At 40.2% G+C, this 14,161-nt stretch overlaps 1 protein-coding gene across 5 annotated transcripts in view; it reads right to left on the reverse strand.

The window, feature by feature from the left end:
• Positions 1–14,161, reverse strand: part of GRIA3 (glutamate ionotropic receptor AMPA type subunit 3) — a 155,684-nt gene that overhangs the window by 115,289 nt on the left and 26,234 nt on the right. For all 5 annotated transcript variants that reach the window (XR_012589003.1, XM_074600602.1, XM_074600603.1 and 2 more), the window contains exon 3: positions 3,897–4,136. Coding sequence is in view for 4 of the 5 variants with exons in the window: in XM_074600602.1 (XP_074456703.1) it covers positions 3,897–4,136 (240 nt within the window). In the remaining variant the exon portion in view is untranslated. The remainder of the gene's footprint in view (positions 1–3,896; positions 4,137–14,161) is intronic.

A 14,161-nucleotide genomic window follows, 5' to 3' on the forward strand; every position in this document is an offset into this window, starting at 1 on the left:
GCTGGAATACATAAATATCCCATTTTATTTTTTTTTTCTGTGTGCTTTAGCAGTTCTTAAGAAAATAAATTTTGCACCTGCACATAAATAGACATTTGAGAGCACAACCTACGACATTCAGTCATCTCACAGCAACAGAAAATACTGTACTTACAAATTTAAACACATACAACATACACACTAACTCACTCAATTAAAAGCTTCACCACCTATCTATGTAATTGTAGATCTTAACTTCATACTATTGTTTGAGATTTATCTTTTGTCTTCATTGCATGAACCAAACATCACAGTATTGTGCCTAATGTCACTGAGGGGGAAACCACAGGATTATATGATTTGATGGCAAAGAAGAAAAAAGCCACTGCTTAAGGAAAACAGATTTATAAAGCCAATTCTCCATTCTCATAAGCTTAAACTGAAATAGTTCAATAAGCGGTATAAAACCACAAGAAGGTTTAGTCAGTTTTGTATGGCATCTGTAATACGCTGCTGTATTTATTAATAGTAAATGCAATGTTCAATACATGGCAATGTTTTGCTTCAGCAGAACACTGTAAAAATACTTGCAAGAACAATGTAGTCCATAACTAATGTTCAACGTAAGAAAGAGGAGTCTCATGTTTTGCAACTTCTCAGATTCACAGAACAAACCAGTGAGATAATAATCTTCATATAGGAAGGCAGTATTTAACTGATAACTTGTTTCAGTAACTGACAGCAAACTGCTTAACACCTTCTCTCTACGGTATTTGTGCCCCAAAGCAGTTAAGTATCTAAGATAGGAATTATTAAAAATTGCGACATCTCTAGTGTTTTCATCTCCAGTGGTATCTCAGCATAGGAACATGTACAGCCTATTCACTACCCGACACAAGGAGTCATTCACCGTTATTATTGTTCAACCTCTTGGGATGGTTTTTTGTATTTGAAGGCCTATCACAAAAAATTAGGCAGCCTACTGGAATTGCCAAACGTTTCAGGTGCTGTCATCCACGATTACTGCTCATCAAACAAAGGAATCTAGTGTCTATTTCTCAGTACCTAATTGCCTTGCCTCTCCCTCCTATGTGAATCTTCTTAATTTATTTTAATGCTGGAAGAATAAAGCAATTGCAACTCTAAGGCTGCTACCAAATTTGTTTTAACCTAACTAAACTAGCAGTAACTGAAGATAATCAACTGTTCATTTTTGTTCCTGTTTTAGCAGATGGCAAATATGTTATCAAACAACAGCAAAAAGGATACATAAATAGGAGGGAAAGATAAGATGTGGTAAGTTTATCTCAACTCAAAGCCCATCATGAAACTACCTATATGCACTGATGACTCTTCCACTCTAGAGACATGGCTGTCCTTTATCTTCTAACCCTGAGCTACATTTTATAAACCCACAGTCAACTGCATTGTCATCTAATTCAGTTTCGCACTCTGAGACTTAGTCTGACTGTCTGACATAACATACAGCTAGCGTAACACGCATGCGAGCCACAGTAAGTTCACGATGTGATTTTGATTAGAAGGCAACAGACATTTGGGGGGGGGGGGTGGGTAATTCTGGGGCTAATTTTGCCAGCAAGAGCTGTGTTTTAAACTGTGATTAAAATCCTAGTACGAACAAGGCAAAAGGAAGCCTAGACACAACCTAAACTGTTCCAAAGGGATTAGTCATCATAATAAGCTCATGATTAGACTGTATCTACCTAAAGACTGAGAACTGTATAATAATGGAAGTCTGAGTCTGCAAACCTTCCCTCATAACTTTGTAACTATCTCAGTTAGTCTGAGAGTTTTATCATCTAGACCAGTTCTAGTGAAACTCCCACTGTTTTGAATGATTTGTCCAGTCTGAAGTGCTGAATTTCTTATTAGGCATGGGCTCGGATGACTTTCCAAAACAAACTTTATTAGCCTTAATCATGACTGAGTTTCATCGATCCTGGAACACACGACATTCTACTTTATCACATGCTGTAAGTTTATTGCATTTGGTCACATCAAACCTTTCTTACTCAGACAAATGGCACATTCACGGGAGCTTTCATTTAGAAGTGGAATAAACCAGAAACACGGATGTTTAGGTAGTGGTTTTAAAAGATTTAAAAACTAATGGCATTCTCAACTTCTCCACGCTTTCCTACTTGATCTTATAGTTAGCGTTTTTCAGTGCTAGAAACATATACACCTCCAAATCACTCAGAAATTTCTGAACTCTTGGCATTCACCTAAAATCAGACCAAAAATTACTTTCTTTCAACAAACAGTATTTGTCCTTAGTTGGGTGATGCTATTAATCTTCAGTGTGAAAAGTACAGCCACTGAAGACTTGATCTTTATCAATATGCAGCAAACCAGGGTATCAACTTTGTCGTGGGAGCTGGTGTCGTGGTTTAACCCCAACCAGCAACTAAACACCACGCAGCCACTCACTCTCCCCCGTTCCCCAACCTGGGGTGGGATGGGGAGCAGAACTGGAAAAAAAAAAAAAAAGTGAAACTTGTGGGTTGAGATAAAAACAATTTAATAGGATGGAAAAGGAAAATAATAATAATAATAGAAGAATATAAAAACCAAGCGATGCACAGCTCAATTGCTTGCCACCCGGGAATGAATGCCCAGCTAGTTCTGAGCTTCAGTGCCCCACCAGCCAACTCCCCCAGTTTATATACTGAGAATGATGCCACATGGTATGGAATACCCCTTTGGCCAGTTTGGATCAGCTGTCCTGGCTATGCCCCCTCCCAGATTCTTGTGCACCTCCTCACTGGCAAGGCAAAGCACAAGAAGCTGAAAAGTCCTTGACTTAGTATAAACGCTACTTAGCGACAGCCAAACATCAGTGTGTTATCAACATTATTCTCATACTAAACCCAAAACGTAGCACTGTATCAGCTACTAAGGAGACAATTAACCCTATCTCTGCTGAAACCAGGACAGCCGGGAATGGAATCTAAGCTTCTTTGGCTCTATCCAAACCCATTTGATCTGAAGAAGGTCTTGGGAGTTGTTAATCATAAAGCTGGTAAGAAGAGCAATGGCACATCTATCTGATGCAAAAAATGCTACCCAGGTAAAATCTGTAACCAAGTAAATTCTGCACACTCAGAGTAGGTGGCAACAGCTGCTCCACAGAGATATGCAAGATTCCTCAAAGAAAATGGTTTAGAAAACCATTAAACCAAAAGCATTAGAAAATGCCTAGATCTCTTTTTGGCAGGATTTGCTACCTTTGGTGCTCTTAGTAGTTAACAATTGGCTTAAGCGTGGAAACACTGGTTTTAATATGTTTTCATTTAGTAAAACATATCTCTGGTCATTCTTGTCATGTATCTAAATTCATCTCTGGATATCCATGTGACATATCTAGAGCATCTTTTCTCCAGCAGAGCCCTAAAGCATCTTATGCATTATATTCTTAGACCATTATTGATGCCTAGACATCTCCAGAGTGTATCTTAGCTTGGATTGCCTTTGTCCAGTGACAGGAGAAATGTGCATTTATGTAAAGCGGTGTGGGATTTGCAATGTCACGCACAGTGGAAGGTCTTGCTTAACAGCCCACTTCACAGTGACAACTTTATTTTGCAAGGACTCAAAAACCCTCGCAAGCATTGAGTCTGCGGTTCCATGGAAACCAGGTATTCCAAATTGAATGCTTACACTGCTAACACTATCCTCTAGACAATCTCTTTACAAATGATCAGTGATATGAAGATGCCTTCTTTTCACTTATCCATTCATTTTAGTTTCTTCAGAATAATCTTGTTTTTTAGGACCATCAGAATGCACTACCTGCATCCAGAAGAAAATTGGGATGGGCTGCATATACCAATTCTGGTAAATACTTATAGCAAGTTATGAAACAGAAAAAAATCACTTAAAACGATGGTGCTTACCCCGTTCTGTGTCATAGAGGTACACAAACTTTTCCCACTTATAATGAGTCAAGAGACTCAAGATGGCTCCTTTTAATGCTGGCCGCATCTGGATGACAAACTGCACATCTGCATCTGTGGGGAAGCTGGGTGTGACGAAGGATGTGTGAAGGGCTCCACAAAATGATGTCAGTGTGTTCATTGACATCTGGTCGTAGAATCCAAAGATGGCATAAACTCCTCTGGAAAACTGTGAACAGACTAACAAAAGACAGACAGGGGTGTTAAAATCTGACATATAATGAACTCAAACAAACTTTCAAAGCATTCTGAAGTAAGCCTTCTAAGCAATCCTGAAATTATTCTTTATGATGCATCAGATGGAATGAATTCATGAGATCATATATGCTAATTTCAGTGTAGCTGTGAGTTGTACCAACTTTGTCACAATTAAACTGGCCTGAGCACATTTTTGATTGCGATTTGTCCTGCTATATTGTTATAATCCACTAATCTCTACATATTCTTTAAAAACAAACATGGGTTAACATTGCTTGTCTGTAAAATACCTCCCCTCCCCTGAGTAGCACCTTGAGAGCTCTGTTAGCAGCTACGTAACAAGTATCAGGTCTGCCTAGAAGTCAAAATGTTAAGATGCAATATTCCCTTGTATCCCATCTTGATACAGGTCTGATTCAAAGAAATCTGGATGTTTTATTCCTTTACAGTCCACAACTCTGAAATTTCTGTATGAAATCTGGGTGTGGTCTTTTTCAGGAAGGAAATTATAGTGGCTTCTTAACTGAGCGTTAAAATCTTTCAGAAGCAATTTGCAAAGCTCATTAATGACAAGAAAAATGAGGAACGCATATTGTTGATTCATGGGACAAAAGTTGATATCCCTTAACCTGGAGGCTTTTAGTCATTAACCATTCCAGCGTCCTGAGGAACTCATCTAGTACCAGAAAATAATCAAAATGCAGTCAAAGGTGTTTTGTTTCACATGTACTTATCTGGGGAAACACTTCATTTCCCATGTTTTATAGAGATTGAACAATGACCATTTTGGACAAAAATGAAAAGTATTTTAATTTATAAATGTGATCAACTCCATGGGAGTTGCAGGTAAAAGAGTTTCCTTGTTGTTCAACTCGGCAGGAACAGAGCAAACTTGTTGTGACCCTGGGTTCCTTCCATGGAGGGAGACTGCAGCAGGGATAGCGAGGGAGCCTGATATACGAGATGCTGGGACTCTGGTCCATAATGAAGATTGTACAACTGAAATACACTACAGCATAGCAGCACTTCTAAATCAAAACATTTCTGGAAAGTCCCATTTGTAATGAAAATAAGTTTCCCAGAAAAATGTTCATTCAACATTAACGATTTCGCTTGTCAAGAACTGGATTTAACAACAATTTTCAACTAGCCCCATTAACCACTTTTGCCAAAACGTTGCATATTTAACTTCGCAAAAAGCAAGGGGAAGTAATTACCAGTAAAGAAGACATGACTTCTACACAGAAATATACAGCATCGTTACTTCCGAAAGTACCATCATGAAACATTTCCTACCATAAATGCTACCATTCAGAATCACTAAAGCCTGTTAAAGTAATTTTAAAAAGGATTCTCCACAATATCAGCTCATTGACAACAGCATCATGGATAACACCTCAAATAGGTAGTCAGGTGTGAAAATTCAATTTTCTTCCTGTAGATCCAGATGCAAGTATTTAAGCCACTGTAACGGGACGTGACCAGTCGTGGATAACAGCAGCAAATAACAGCTGGTGTAGACAGAAAAGAGACGCACATTGGGCACAGAGAGGGAATAAGAAGTAGTGATTTCTGAAAGAAAAGTTTGCAGAAGTTCTCAACCACAGTAAAGAAAAGATATAAAAGAAGTTACAATACAGCAAGAATTTATTCCCAGAGGCGTGACAGGGGAATTAAATACACTCTTTCAAAAGACATTTTGTTAAACTATATACCAGCAGGATATAAAGTAGAAAAGCTACCATAAAAATTATCTGCTGAAGTAACAAATAAAAGGCACTGACTTCCAGGTGAAAAAAGGGGGGGGGGGGGGAGAAAAAAAAGACGACATTCGAAAGTCTGGCAGTCTCTAAATCATTTCAACGGCGTGTAAGCCCTCTAATTCCATGGGAATAATCACTGAAGTGGGGCTAGCAGAGCTGGGTGTCCTCACATACACCGAGTCAGTACCTCGCAGATCAGGCTTCTTTTACATATTTATTAATGGCCTAGTTTACTAGCTTTTCATGTAGATTCTGTCCTGCGGAGAAAGCAGAAAAGAACAAGTATTCCAGGAAACATCCCTTCTTGCACTGCAAACAAAACATATTCTCTAATGTCTCCTGACCCTAAAAACCTAAAGTATTTCAAGTGATGGGGGGTTCACCCATTATTTCTTATCAAGTATAAAGTTTCAGGAATACTTTTGAACTGTGACTCCACTGAAATCTCTCAGATTTACAGGGACACGGTATCTGAAAAAACAGTCACAAGGGGCGCCGGAAAGCCTACCGTGCTATCTAAGTGTAGGACTATTATGAAGGAAACAGATTAGCTCGTATTAGGACTGCTAGTTCTCACATCCCATAGAGTCAGTAGAGACAACAGGAGCAGTGCTAACGGTAACCAGCAGGAGCTAGCTCCAGTATGGACCAGTTCCTCTGCACTGTGCTGGGAACCAGCGGAGAACTGGTCCCTTTTGTGCTCTGTCTTGTTCTTAGAGTTATTGCACCTGGGCACTGCAGTCAACAGCTTGAAAATGGTTCAAGGTCTCTGTCCTTTGGACAAAATTCTGTCTTGCGGGGATATTTTAAAACACTGAATTAAGGTGTATTTATTTGCATAGCAGATTGTGCTCATTTATGCAAAAAGCCCATTCTCAATTTGTGAGTAATCTGAGAAAAAAAATATCAGTCTGTGAACAACCTGACCGTAAGCAGGACCTCCTCCAAACAATACCTAATAGCCAACATGGAGCTGCTGCTTGCACAGAGCATCCTAGAGCAAGTGAGAGCTTCTAAGTTGGCCTTTCAGGTATTTGCAACTTTTTTTTCCTAAAAATTCTGGAGGGTCACCAAGAATACCTTCTAACAAGTATGCCCCCAGGCCCAGCCTTATTCTCCCTGATTCAGGTTTGTATCTACTACAGATCTTTTAAGATTTAACACTTTTACAGACTGTCTCCTATCAGTTCTGAAAAATTTTCATCTCTTAAACTCCTCTGCTTATTTCTTATAGCTTACTCCTCCTGACTATCTATTCTGCATGCACTGTAGGGTGCCAATTCAATTTTACTGGCCCATTTAAAAGGCAAACAAACCTTTGTTTTCACAAGGAGAAGCTAAAAGGCCAATCATCTTGGTTCTCAATGTTCATTTGCATTTTTGAACTCGCATTTTTGAACTCACATTTTTGTTACAATTTTGTAGCATTAGGTCTTTTGTTTAGTTTGTGACCTAATCTCCTATGCTATGAGATGAACCTACCAAACATCCATGTACCCATAGCCTTATTGTTACTTGTTTTCCAAAATACAAACATGTAATGACATCCATTTTAATTACATTATTATTCTAACATCACTGAGCCATAAACAAAATTTTTAAAAGGCTAACTAAACCTTAGCCTTAAGCTCCTTTTACAAACTGCTTTCTATTGACAATCAGAACTATCCCCATGTTCGAGTAAGAATTTTGGTATTGTTCCTTAATTAATCACAGCTGATTTATGTTTGTTTTTCCCTATGTGGAAAGTGCAGATGGCCAAACACATACTTTGGCTGTTAAAGAAGTGATTTGGACAAATCCTGAGGAAACATCATCCCTCAAAAAAAATGAAGTTTTTTTGCTGAGCTATGCCTTTATGAAACGGCTCTTAATTATAGTTATTAATACTGTGGATATGCATCCATTTCCAAGGACACCACATCACCAACTTGCTTTATAACCTGATCTGAAAAAGTTGCAAGCTCCACCAACAAGGGGCAGAGGTCCTGACCAACCAGATCACAATAAGCCATTATTTGGGCATTAGGTGCAAGGTATTTCTTAACAGAGACTTAACTCCGGGCTTGTTCTCAGAGTAAGTTAGCTGCCACATGCCATCATTTTCAGGAGAGGAAGGGATGCTACGACAGAAGCCTGTGAATTCTCAGGCATGTCAAGAGAAGATAAGGAACTTTTGGGTCACGAGAGATTGAAGCATTTCGTGCCAAGGAAGGAAAATGCTCAGAGCCAGAGCGATCACCGCGGCAAGCGTAATTTGCTTTAAAAAAAAATAAAAAAAAAAGGCAACCAAAAATCCAACCCAAACAAATAAAAATCTTTGCTTCTATGCTGAACAGCAGCTGCGCGATCCTAAACGTCAGTGTAACTCAATGAACCCCAGCCTTCTGTTTTACTAGCAGTTCCATCCTCCCTCCAGCCAAATCAGCCCCACCACAGAAACTTGCTAAGATTAACCAGATGCAATTTTTTTTTCACTCAGGCCCAAGGAAGGCTCCAGGCCACAATCTGAAAAGATGCCCCATTTCACACAAGTTATTAGATGTTTTGTGTCTTTTTAAAATTTATTTTTTGCTTTCTAATGGTATTTAGTTCTTCTACCTTTTAGTGACTGTGAGTATTCCTGACACAGCAAGGTTGTGTAGGGTCTGACATTTCTACTGTCTATTGCCTGGAAGCTAAAGTTAAAAATTCTCTGACACTTTTTTTTTTTACTTCCAGTTCTTACTATAAACAACTGAAGCGTTACTAGGAACACTTACAAGTAGGTTTGGATTTTGCTTATTTAAAGAAAAGATGTATAAAGCCAACAAAATAAATATGTTAATGGGTGGATCTTAATACACCATTTCCACTAGATGATATCATTAACGACTGACTTGTAGAAGTTGGCAGGATGCTCCCAAGCGTGGCACACAGCGCACTTCTGCCCAGGGGTGCAACAGCCTGGTAGTTCTGGAGTCAGGGGTTGGAGGCTGCAATACCTCAGACACTATTTCTTCCTCATTACTGTCTGTATGGACAAATAATTTCCCCTTTGTTTGTATCAATTTCTTATAAAATAGGTCTGACAAAATCAACCTATGTCAAAGGGGCACTGTAAGGCCTGCTTTATTGATGATTATACAGCTCTGTGGGACAAAAGGTGCTGTAGGAGCACAATCACAACTGACATTATTGCATGTTGCTCATACCAGTTCCTTGGTTTTGTGTTCTGTGTTTCCCTCAGCTGTGAAATAATTTTATTCCCTCTACTTTCCTCTGCCAATTGTCTTGGATTCCAGACAATTCTCACTGCCAGCCTCTGCCAACAGACTAATGGGACTACTTTATAATGGAATAATATGCAGCGTATCTCAGAGCTGTTGCTATTTTCTATCTAAGGCTCCATGCTATGACTTCCTTGCTGTAATAATATAAGGGTTATCATTAACATCACTTCATACTGTAAGCATACAGGCTCTTAGTGAGACCGACAATGCCTCTACTGCTTGCTTTCCCTTTCGTTTTAATACGCTGAATGAAAAGGCACACCCTCTCTACCTTGAGCCCTGAGGGGATCAGCACAGCAGTGCCCCCGAATGCAGAATAAGCTACTTTTGGGGGCTCCAGGCAATCAGACTTGAGAGCTTCCTTTAAAGACAAACTCATCGTATTAAAAATTAAAAATTAAGTGAACTGCATTCACCTACAGCTGATAAAACTAGCTTTTACAATTAAATTGTTAAGACACTGAATTCTGTCAGGAAGAAAATATTCCACTGACTTGTTTAAAATTCAGCCAAGAAAAGAAGCATTTCTGAAAACATCCACTTCTCAAATAGTTAATAGTGAATATTCTTGGAGGTGGGAGGGAACCTAGGAAGTTATAACTTAGATTTGAATACAAATCCTCCTGAGATATTTGCTATAAACTCACTTCTCAACCCACCTAATAAAGGATGTGCCCTTACTGTGGTGGGCTGACCCTGGCTATACACCAGGTGCCCACCAAGCTGCTCTATCACTCCCCTCCTCAGCTGGACGGGGAAAGAGAAAATATAACAAAAGGCTCATGGGTTGAGATAAGGACGGGGAGATCACTCACCAATTATTATCATGGGTAAAATAGACTTGACTTGGGGAAATTAATTTAATTTACTACCAAGTAGTAAATTAGTTTAATATGAAGTCAGAGTAGGGTAATGAGAAATGAAAACCAAATCTTAAAACACCTTCCCCCCACCCCTCCCTTCTTCCCAGGCTCAACTTCACTCCCAGTTCTCTACCTCCTCCCCACAGCAGCGCAGGGGGACGGGGAATGGGGGCTGTGGTCAGTTCATCACACGTCTCTGCCGCTCCTTCCTGCTCAGGGGGAGGACTCCGCATACTCTGCCCCCGCTGCAGCGTGGGGTCCCTCCCACGGGAGACAGTTCTCCATGAACTTCTCCAATGCGGGTCCTTCCCATGGGCTGCAGTTCTTCACGAACTGCTCCAGCGTGGGTCCCTTCCACGGGGTGCAGTCCTTCAGGAACAGACTGCTCCAGCATGGGTCCCCATGGGGTCACAAGTCCTGCCAGAAAACCTGCTCCAGCCTGGGCTTTTCTCTCCATGGGGCCACAGGTCCTGCCAGGAGCCTTCTCCAGCACGGGCTCTCCATGGGGTCACAGCCTCCTTTGGGCATCCACCTGCTCCAGTGTGGGGTCCTCCACAGGCTACAGGTAGATATCGGCTCCGCTGTTAACTTCCATGGGCTGCAGGTGGCTATCTGCTCCTCCATGGACCTCCATGGACTGCAGGGGGACAGCCTGCCTCACCATGGTCTTCGCCACAGGCTGCACGGGAACCTCTGCTCTGGCACCTGGAGCACCTCCTGCCCCTCCTTCTTCACTGACCTTGGTGTCTGCAGAGTTGTTCCTCTCGCATATTCTCACTCCTCCCATCTGCCTGCTACCACACAGATTTTTTCCCCCCTTCTTAAACACGTTATCCCAGAGGTGCTACCACTCTCGCTGATGGGCTCAGCTTCGGCCAGTGGCAGTTCCATCTTGGAGCCACCTGGCATTGACTCTACTGGACGCGGGGAAACCTTCTGGCAGCTTCTCACAGAATTCACCCCTGCAGCCCCCCGCTACCAAAACCCTGCCATGCAATCCCAATACACCTAACAAACATAAAGTATCTCTCCAAAACAAAAAAACTCACAACTCAAAACCTCACAGCAGAGCGCAAAACCAATTATGACTTACTCTTGTTACTTCATTTATGGCTACAGTTTTCTTAGTGATATAACTGCAGTGCGTTTTGTCTAGTTCTTTTTATAAAGAAATACTCAGCTTGCTTCTTTCTATCTAGTGCCTTCTTCAAATATATACACTACCTTCAGTTTGCATTTCTTTTTAGAAGAGCCAATAAAATAAAAACAGTATGTTCAGACACTGGGAGGAGGATATTATTAAATCACAAATGAAAGGCATAAGGATTAACCCATTCAAATTTTACAAACCATTTACTGGAAAGCAATCCAAAACAAACGTCCAGATCCAAGTATCCCCAACAATCCTTGGTCAAGATGTCATTCAAGACAACTTCTGTCACCCTGTCACAACTCCATTACACGTTACTAAATGAGCGTTTATTTCTTATCTGCTTTTCAGAATGACTTTGGAACCCTGATCGTAATTACAGCTCCTGGGTGCTGGGTGCTGGACAAATACATTACCACAACCTTGGTTTCCTTCAGTATGTCCAATTATTTATGACATACATGATTTGACTCATTAAACTTTACACATTTTGGCCTTTATATATACTACTACGGTCAAATAAAACCCTAACAATGTACATGAATTTGCTGCGTGCTGGATCTTCTCTTCACATTGAAACATTTGTGTGAATTTTATGAGCATATGAAAAATGCCAGCTTGCAACAATAAAAATAGGCCACTTAGGCTGTAACAGTGCTGGTAGGAACACCAGCAGCACAAAAATCTCATGAAGAGCATGATGTCAATAGATGCCTGTTAAGACCTGCAATGGCTGCTGATGAGAAAGAATTGCGTATCTGAAGTCAGATCCTTTTAGACAGAAAGGCTGACGAAAGGCGCAGTTTCAGAAAGCACTCAGAGAAAGGTAGCTGAAGTTCATTCAGGTCCGATGTGCTTTGTCCATTAGTGTAACAATGGTAAAGGTAAACCAAATAAAGGTAAGCCAGGACCAAAAACTCTCTGCTTCTAAACTGCCAATTTATATATATGCAAATAAAAGCATTGATATTTTAAAAAACTAGCTAACATATTTAAAATGTCAATAACAAGCACATCCTTGAGCACCAAACTGTAATACACACAGAAAGTCAGGCTACACATGACCTACCTTGACTGGCCTGAGAAAGCTGTGTTTAGCTTTCTGAAAGGTGTTCTTCAACTAGTCTGAGAACATACTGCAGGTGGCCCAAGTGGCTCGGAACAGGCTATGCTACTTGTGCTGCTATTACCTCCTTGCTTACTGTTTAGTACTGAAGCTGCTTCCAAAGCTAAGATTATGTAGAGTCTCAGCTACCTCTGTTTTCAGGTCACTGGCCACAAAGCTTAAAAAAAAATAATAAAAATTTTGTAGAACTTTGATGAAACTCAAACACAAAATGAGTATCTGTCCTGCAAACCTACGAAATTATAATGTATGCTTTGCTCTTCATTAAAAACCAACAAAACAAACAAAAAGCCACCCCAAACCTCTGTATTTACAACACATTTCTGATGGTGGAGGAAACCCAGGAGTCAATCCACCCAGTTTCCAGCAAAAGCGTCAGCCTCCTATCAGTAGGTTCAAATTATAAAAAGATTTTGTTTAACTGGGATCACTACTGCACACTGATTTTCTTAAAACACCATGGATTCGGAGTTCTATGAGAACATTCCCTTTTGAAAGGCTATGAATCAGATTATCATGGTGCAATTTGAAGTATAATCTATTGCAGTTTGAGGGAAGCAAAATAGGGTTTTAAAGCTTAAAATGGATTAAAGGTGAGAGGAGATATATACGTGCCATACAAATCAACTGATTTTTTTGGAGGATGATTTAAAAAAATGTTGGGTATTTGAGGACTATACTTCAGTATGTGCTGATCAGAATACTACATTATCTTGCTTGTGTCTTTATAAGATGGAGTTCAAGCTCTCAGATCAGGCACAACAAATTATATCCAACTTTTCTATTTTTAAACCCATCCTGGCAATCCATGATCTTCTACTGTTAACAGACCACTTTCCATCCTGATCCCGCCACCCCCACAAGCTGCTCAACAAGGGAGAATGCCTTTTAGTTTTAAAGGGAAGACATCAAATACACACCACACAGTTTAAAACAGATTTAAATGCTGTGGATTCATGTTATTTGTGAGCTCTTCCACTTACTGCCTGTGCTGGTCCTGACACCTAAGGAGATACTTGCAGGAGGAGCAGCAAGAGGCTTCTCTTCATAGACAGTTAAACTCACTGCTGGAGAGAAATGGAAAGGCATTGATATCTGCCTTTTGTGCTTTGATGAAGAGATGTTTCCGCTCAGTTTCTCCAGGATAATCAGTGCCTTTCCAACAACAGCAGCATGTGCAATGCCAACACTCTGCTCCTGATGGGCAGCTCCACGGTCCCGGATGCTTAAGAGTTCAGGCATTGGCCTCAAGTTCAGGGAGCGTTAGAGACTTATCGTGTGGTTGTAAAGCAGTTCATTGAGCTTCTGCCCTGAAGCATGGAAGATGAGCTAACACCTGTGTGAGGGAGCCAGAAGACCTGGCAAAGTTTCCCCCTGGAGAGTCTAAATATATTCGCAGCAAACAATGATCATTTGTGTTCTTCACATCCGAGACTCCTGCTCCTGTTTTGTGACTAATCTCTGCAGAAACATGGATAGTGTGCGTGTACGTAACACGCACTTGAGTTAAATAACTTGTTTCCATCTGTTGCACTATTTGAAATGCTTTTCATTTTAATCTAGTATGTCATGCCAGCATGCTGTGATCACTTTTCGTTGTAACTATACCTCTAATTTTCTAAAGCAATTTTTCTAAAAATATTGGTTAGAGGAAAAATATGAAACCCCTATTCTTTTGAAAGTTCTTCAGTTATAAAACACAAGGAAATTTAAAAGCGGTTTACTTACAAGGAAGCCAATATACTGTACTAATATGCATATTCTAATAAACATAGTAACATTTAATAGTTCAACATAAAATTACGAATGTTTCTATGATTTTATTCAAAGTAA

The sequence above is a fragment of the Larus michahellis genome, chromosome 9, assembly GCF_964199755.1.
Source record: "Larus michahellis chromosome 9, bLarMic1.1, whole genome shotgun sequence".
Classification (NCBI taxonomy): Eukaryota; Metazoa; Chordata; class Aves; order Charadriiformes; family Laridae; genus Larus; species Larus michahellis.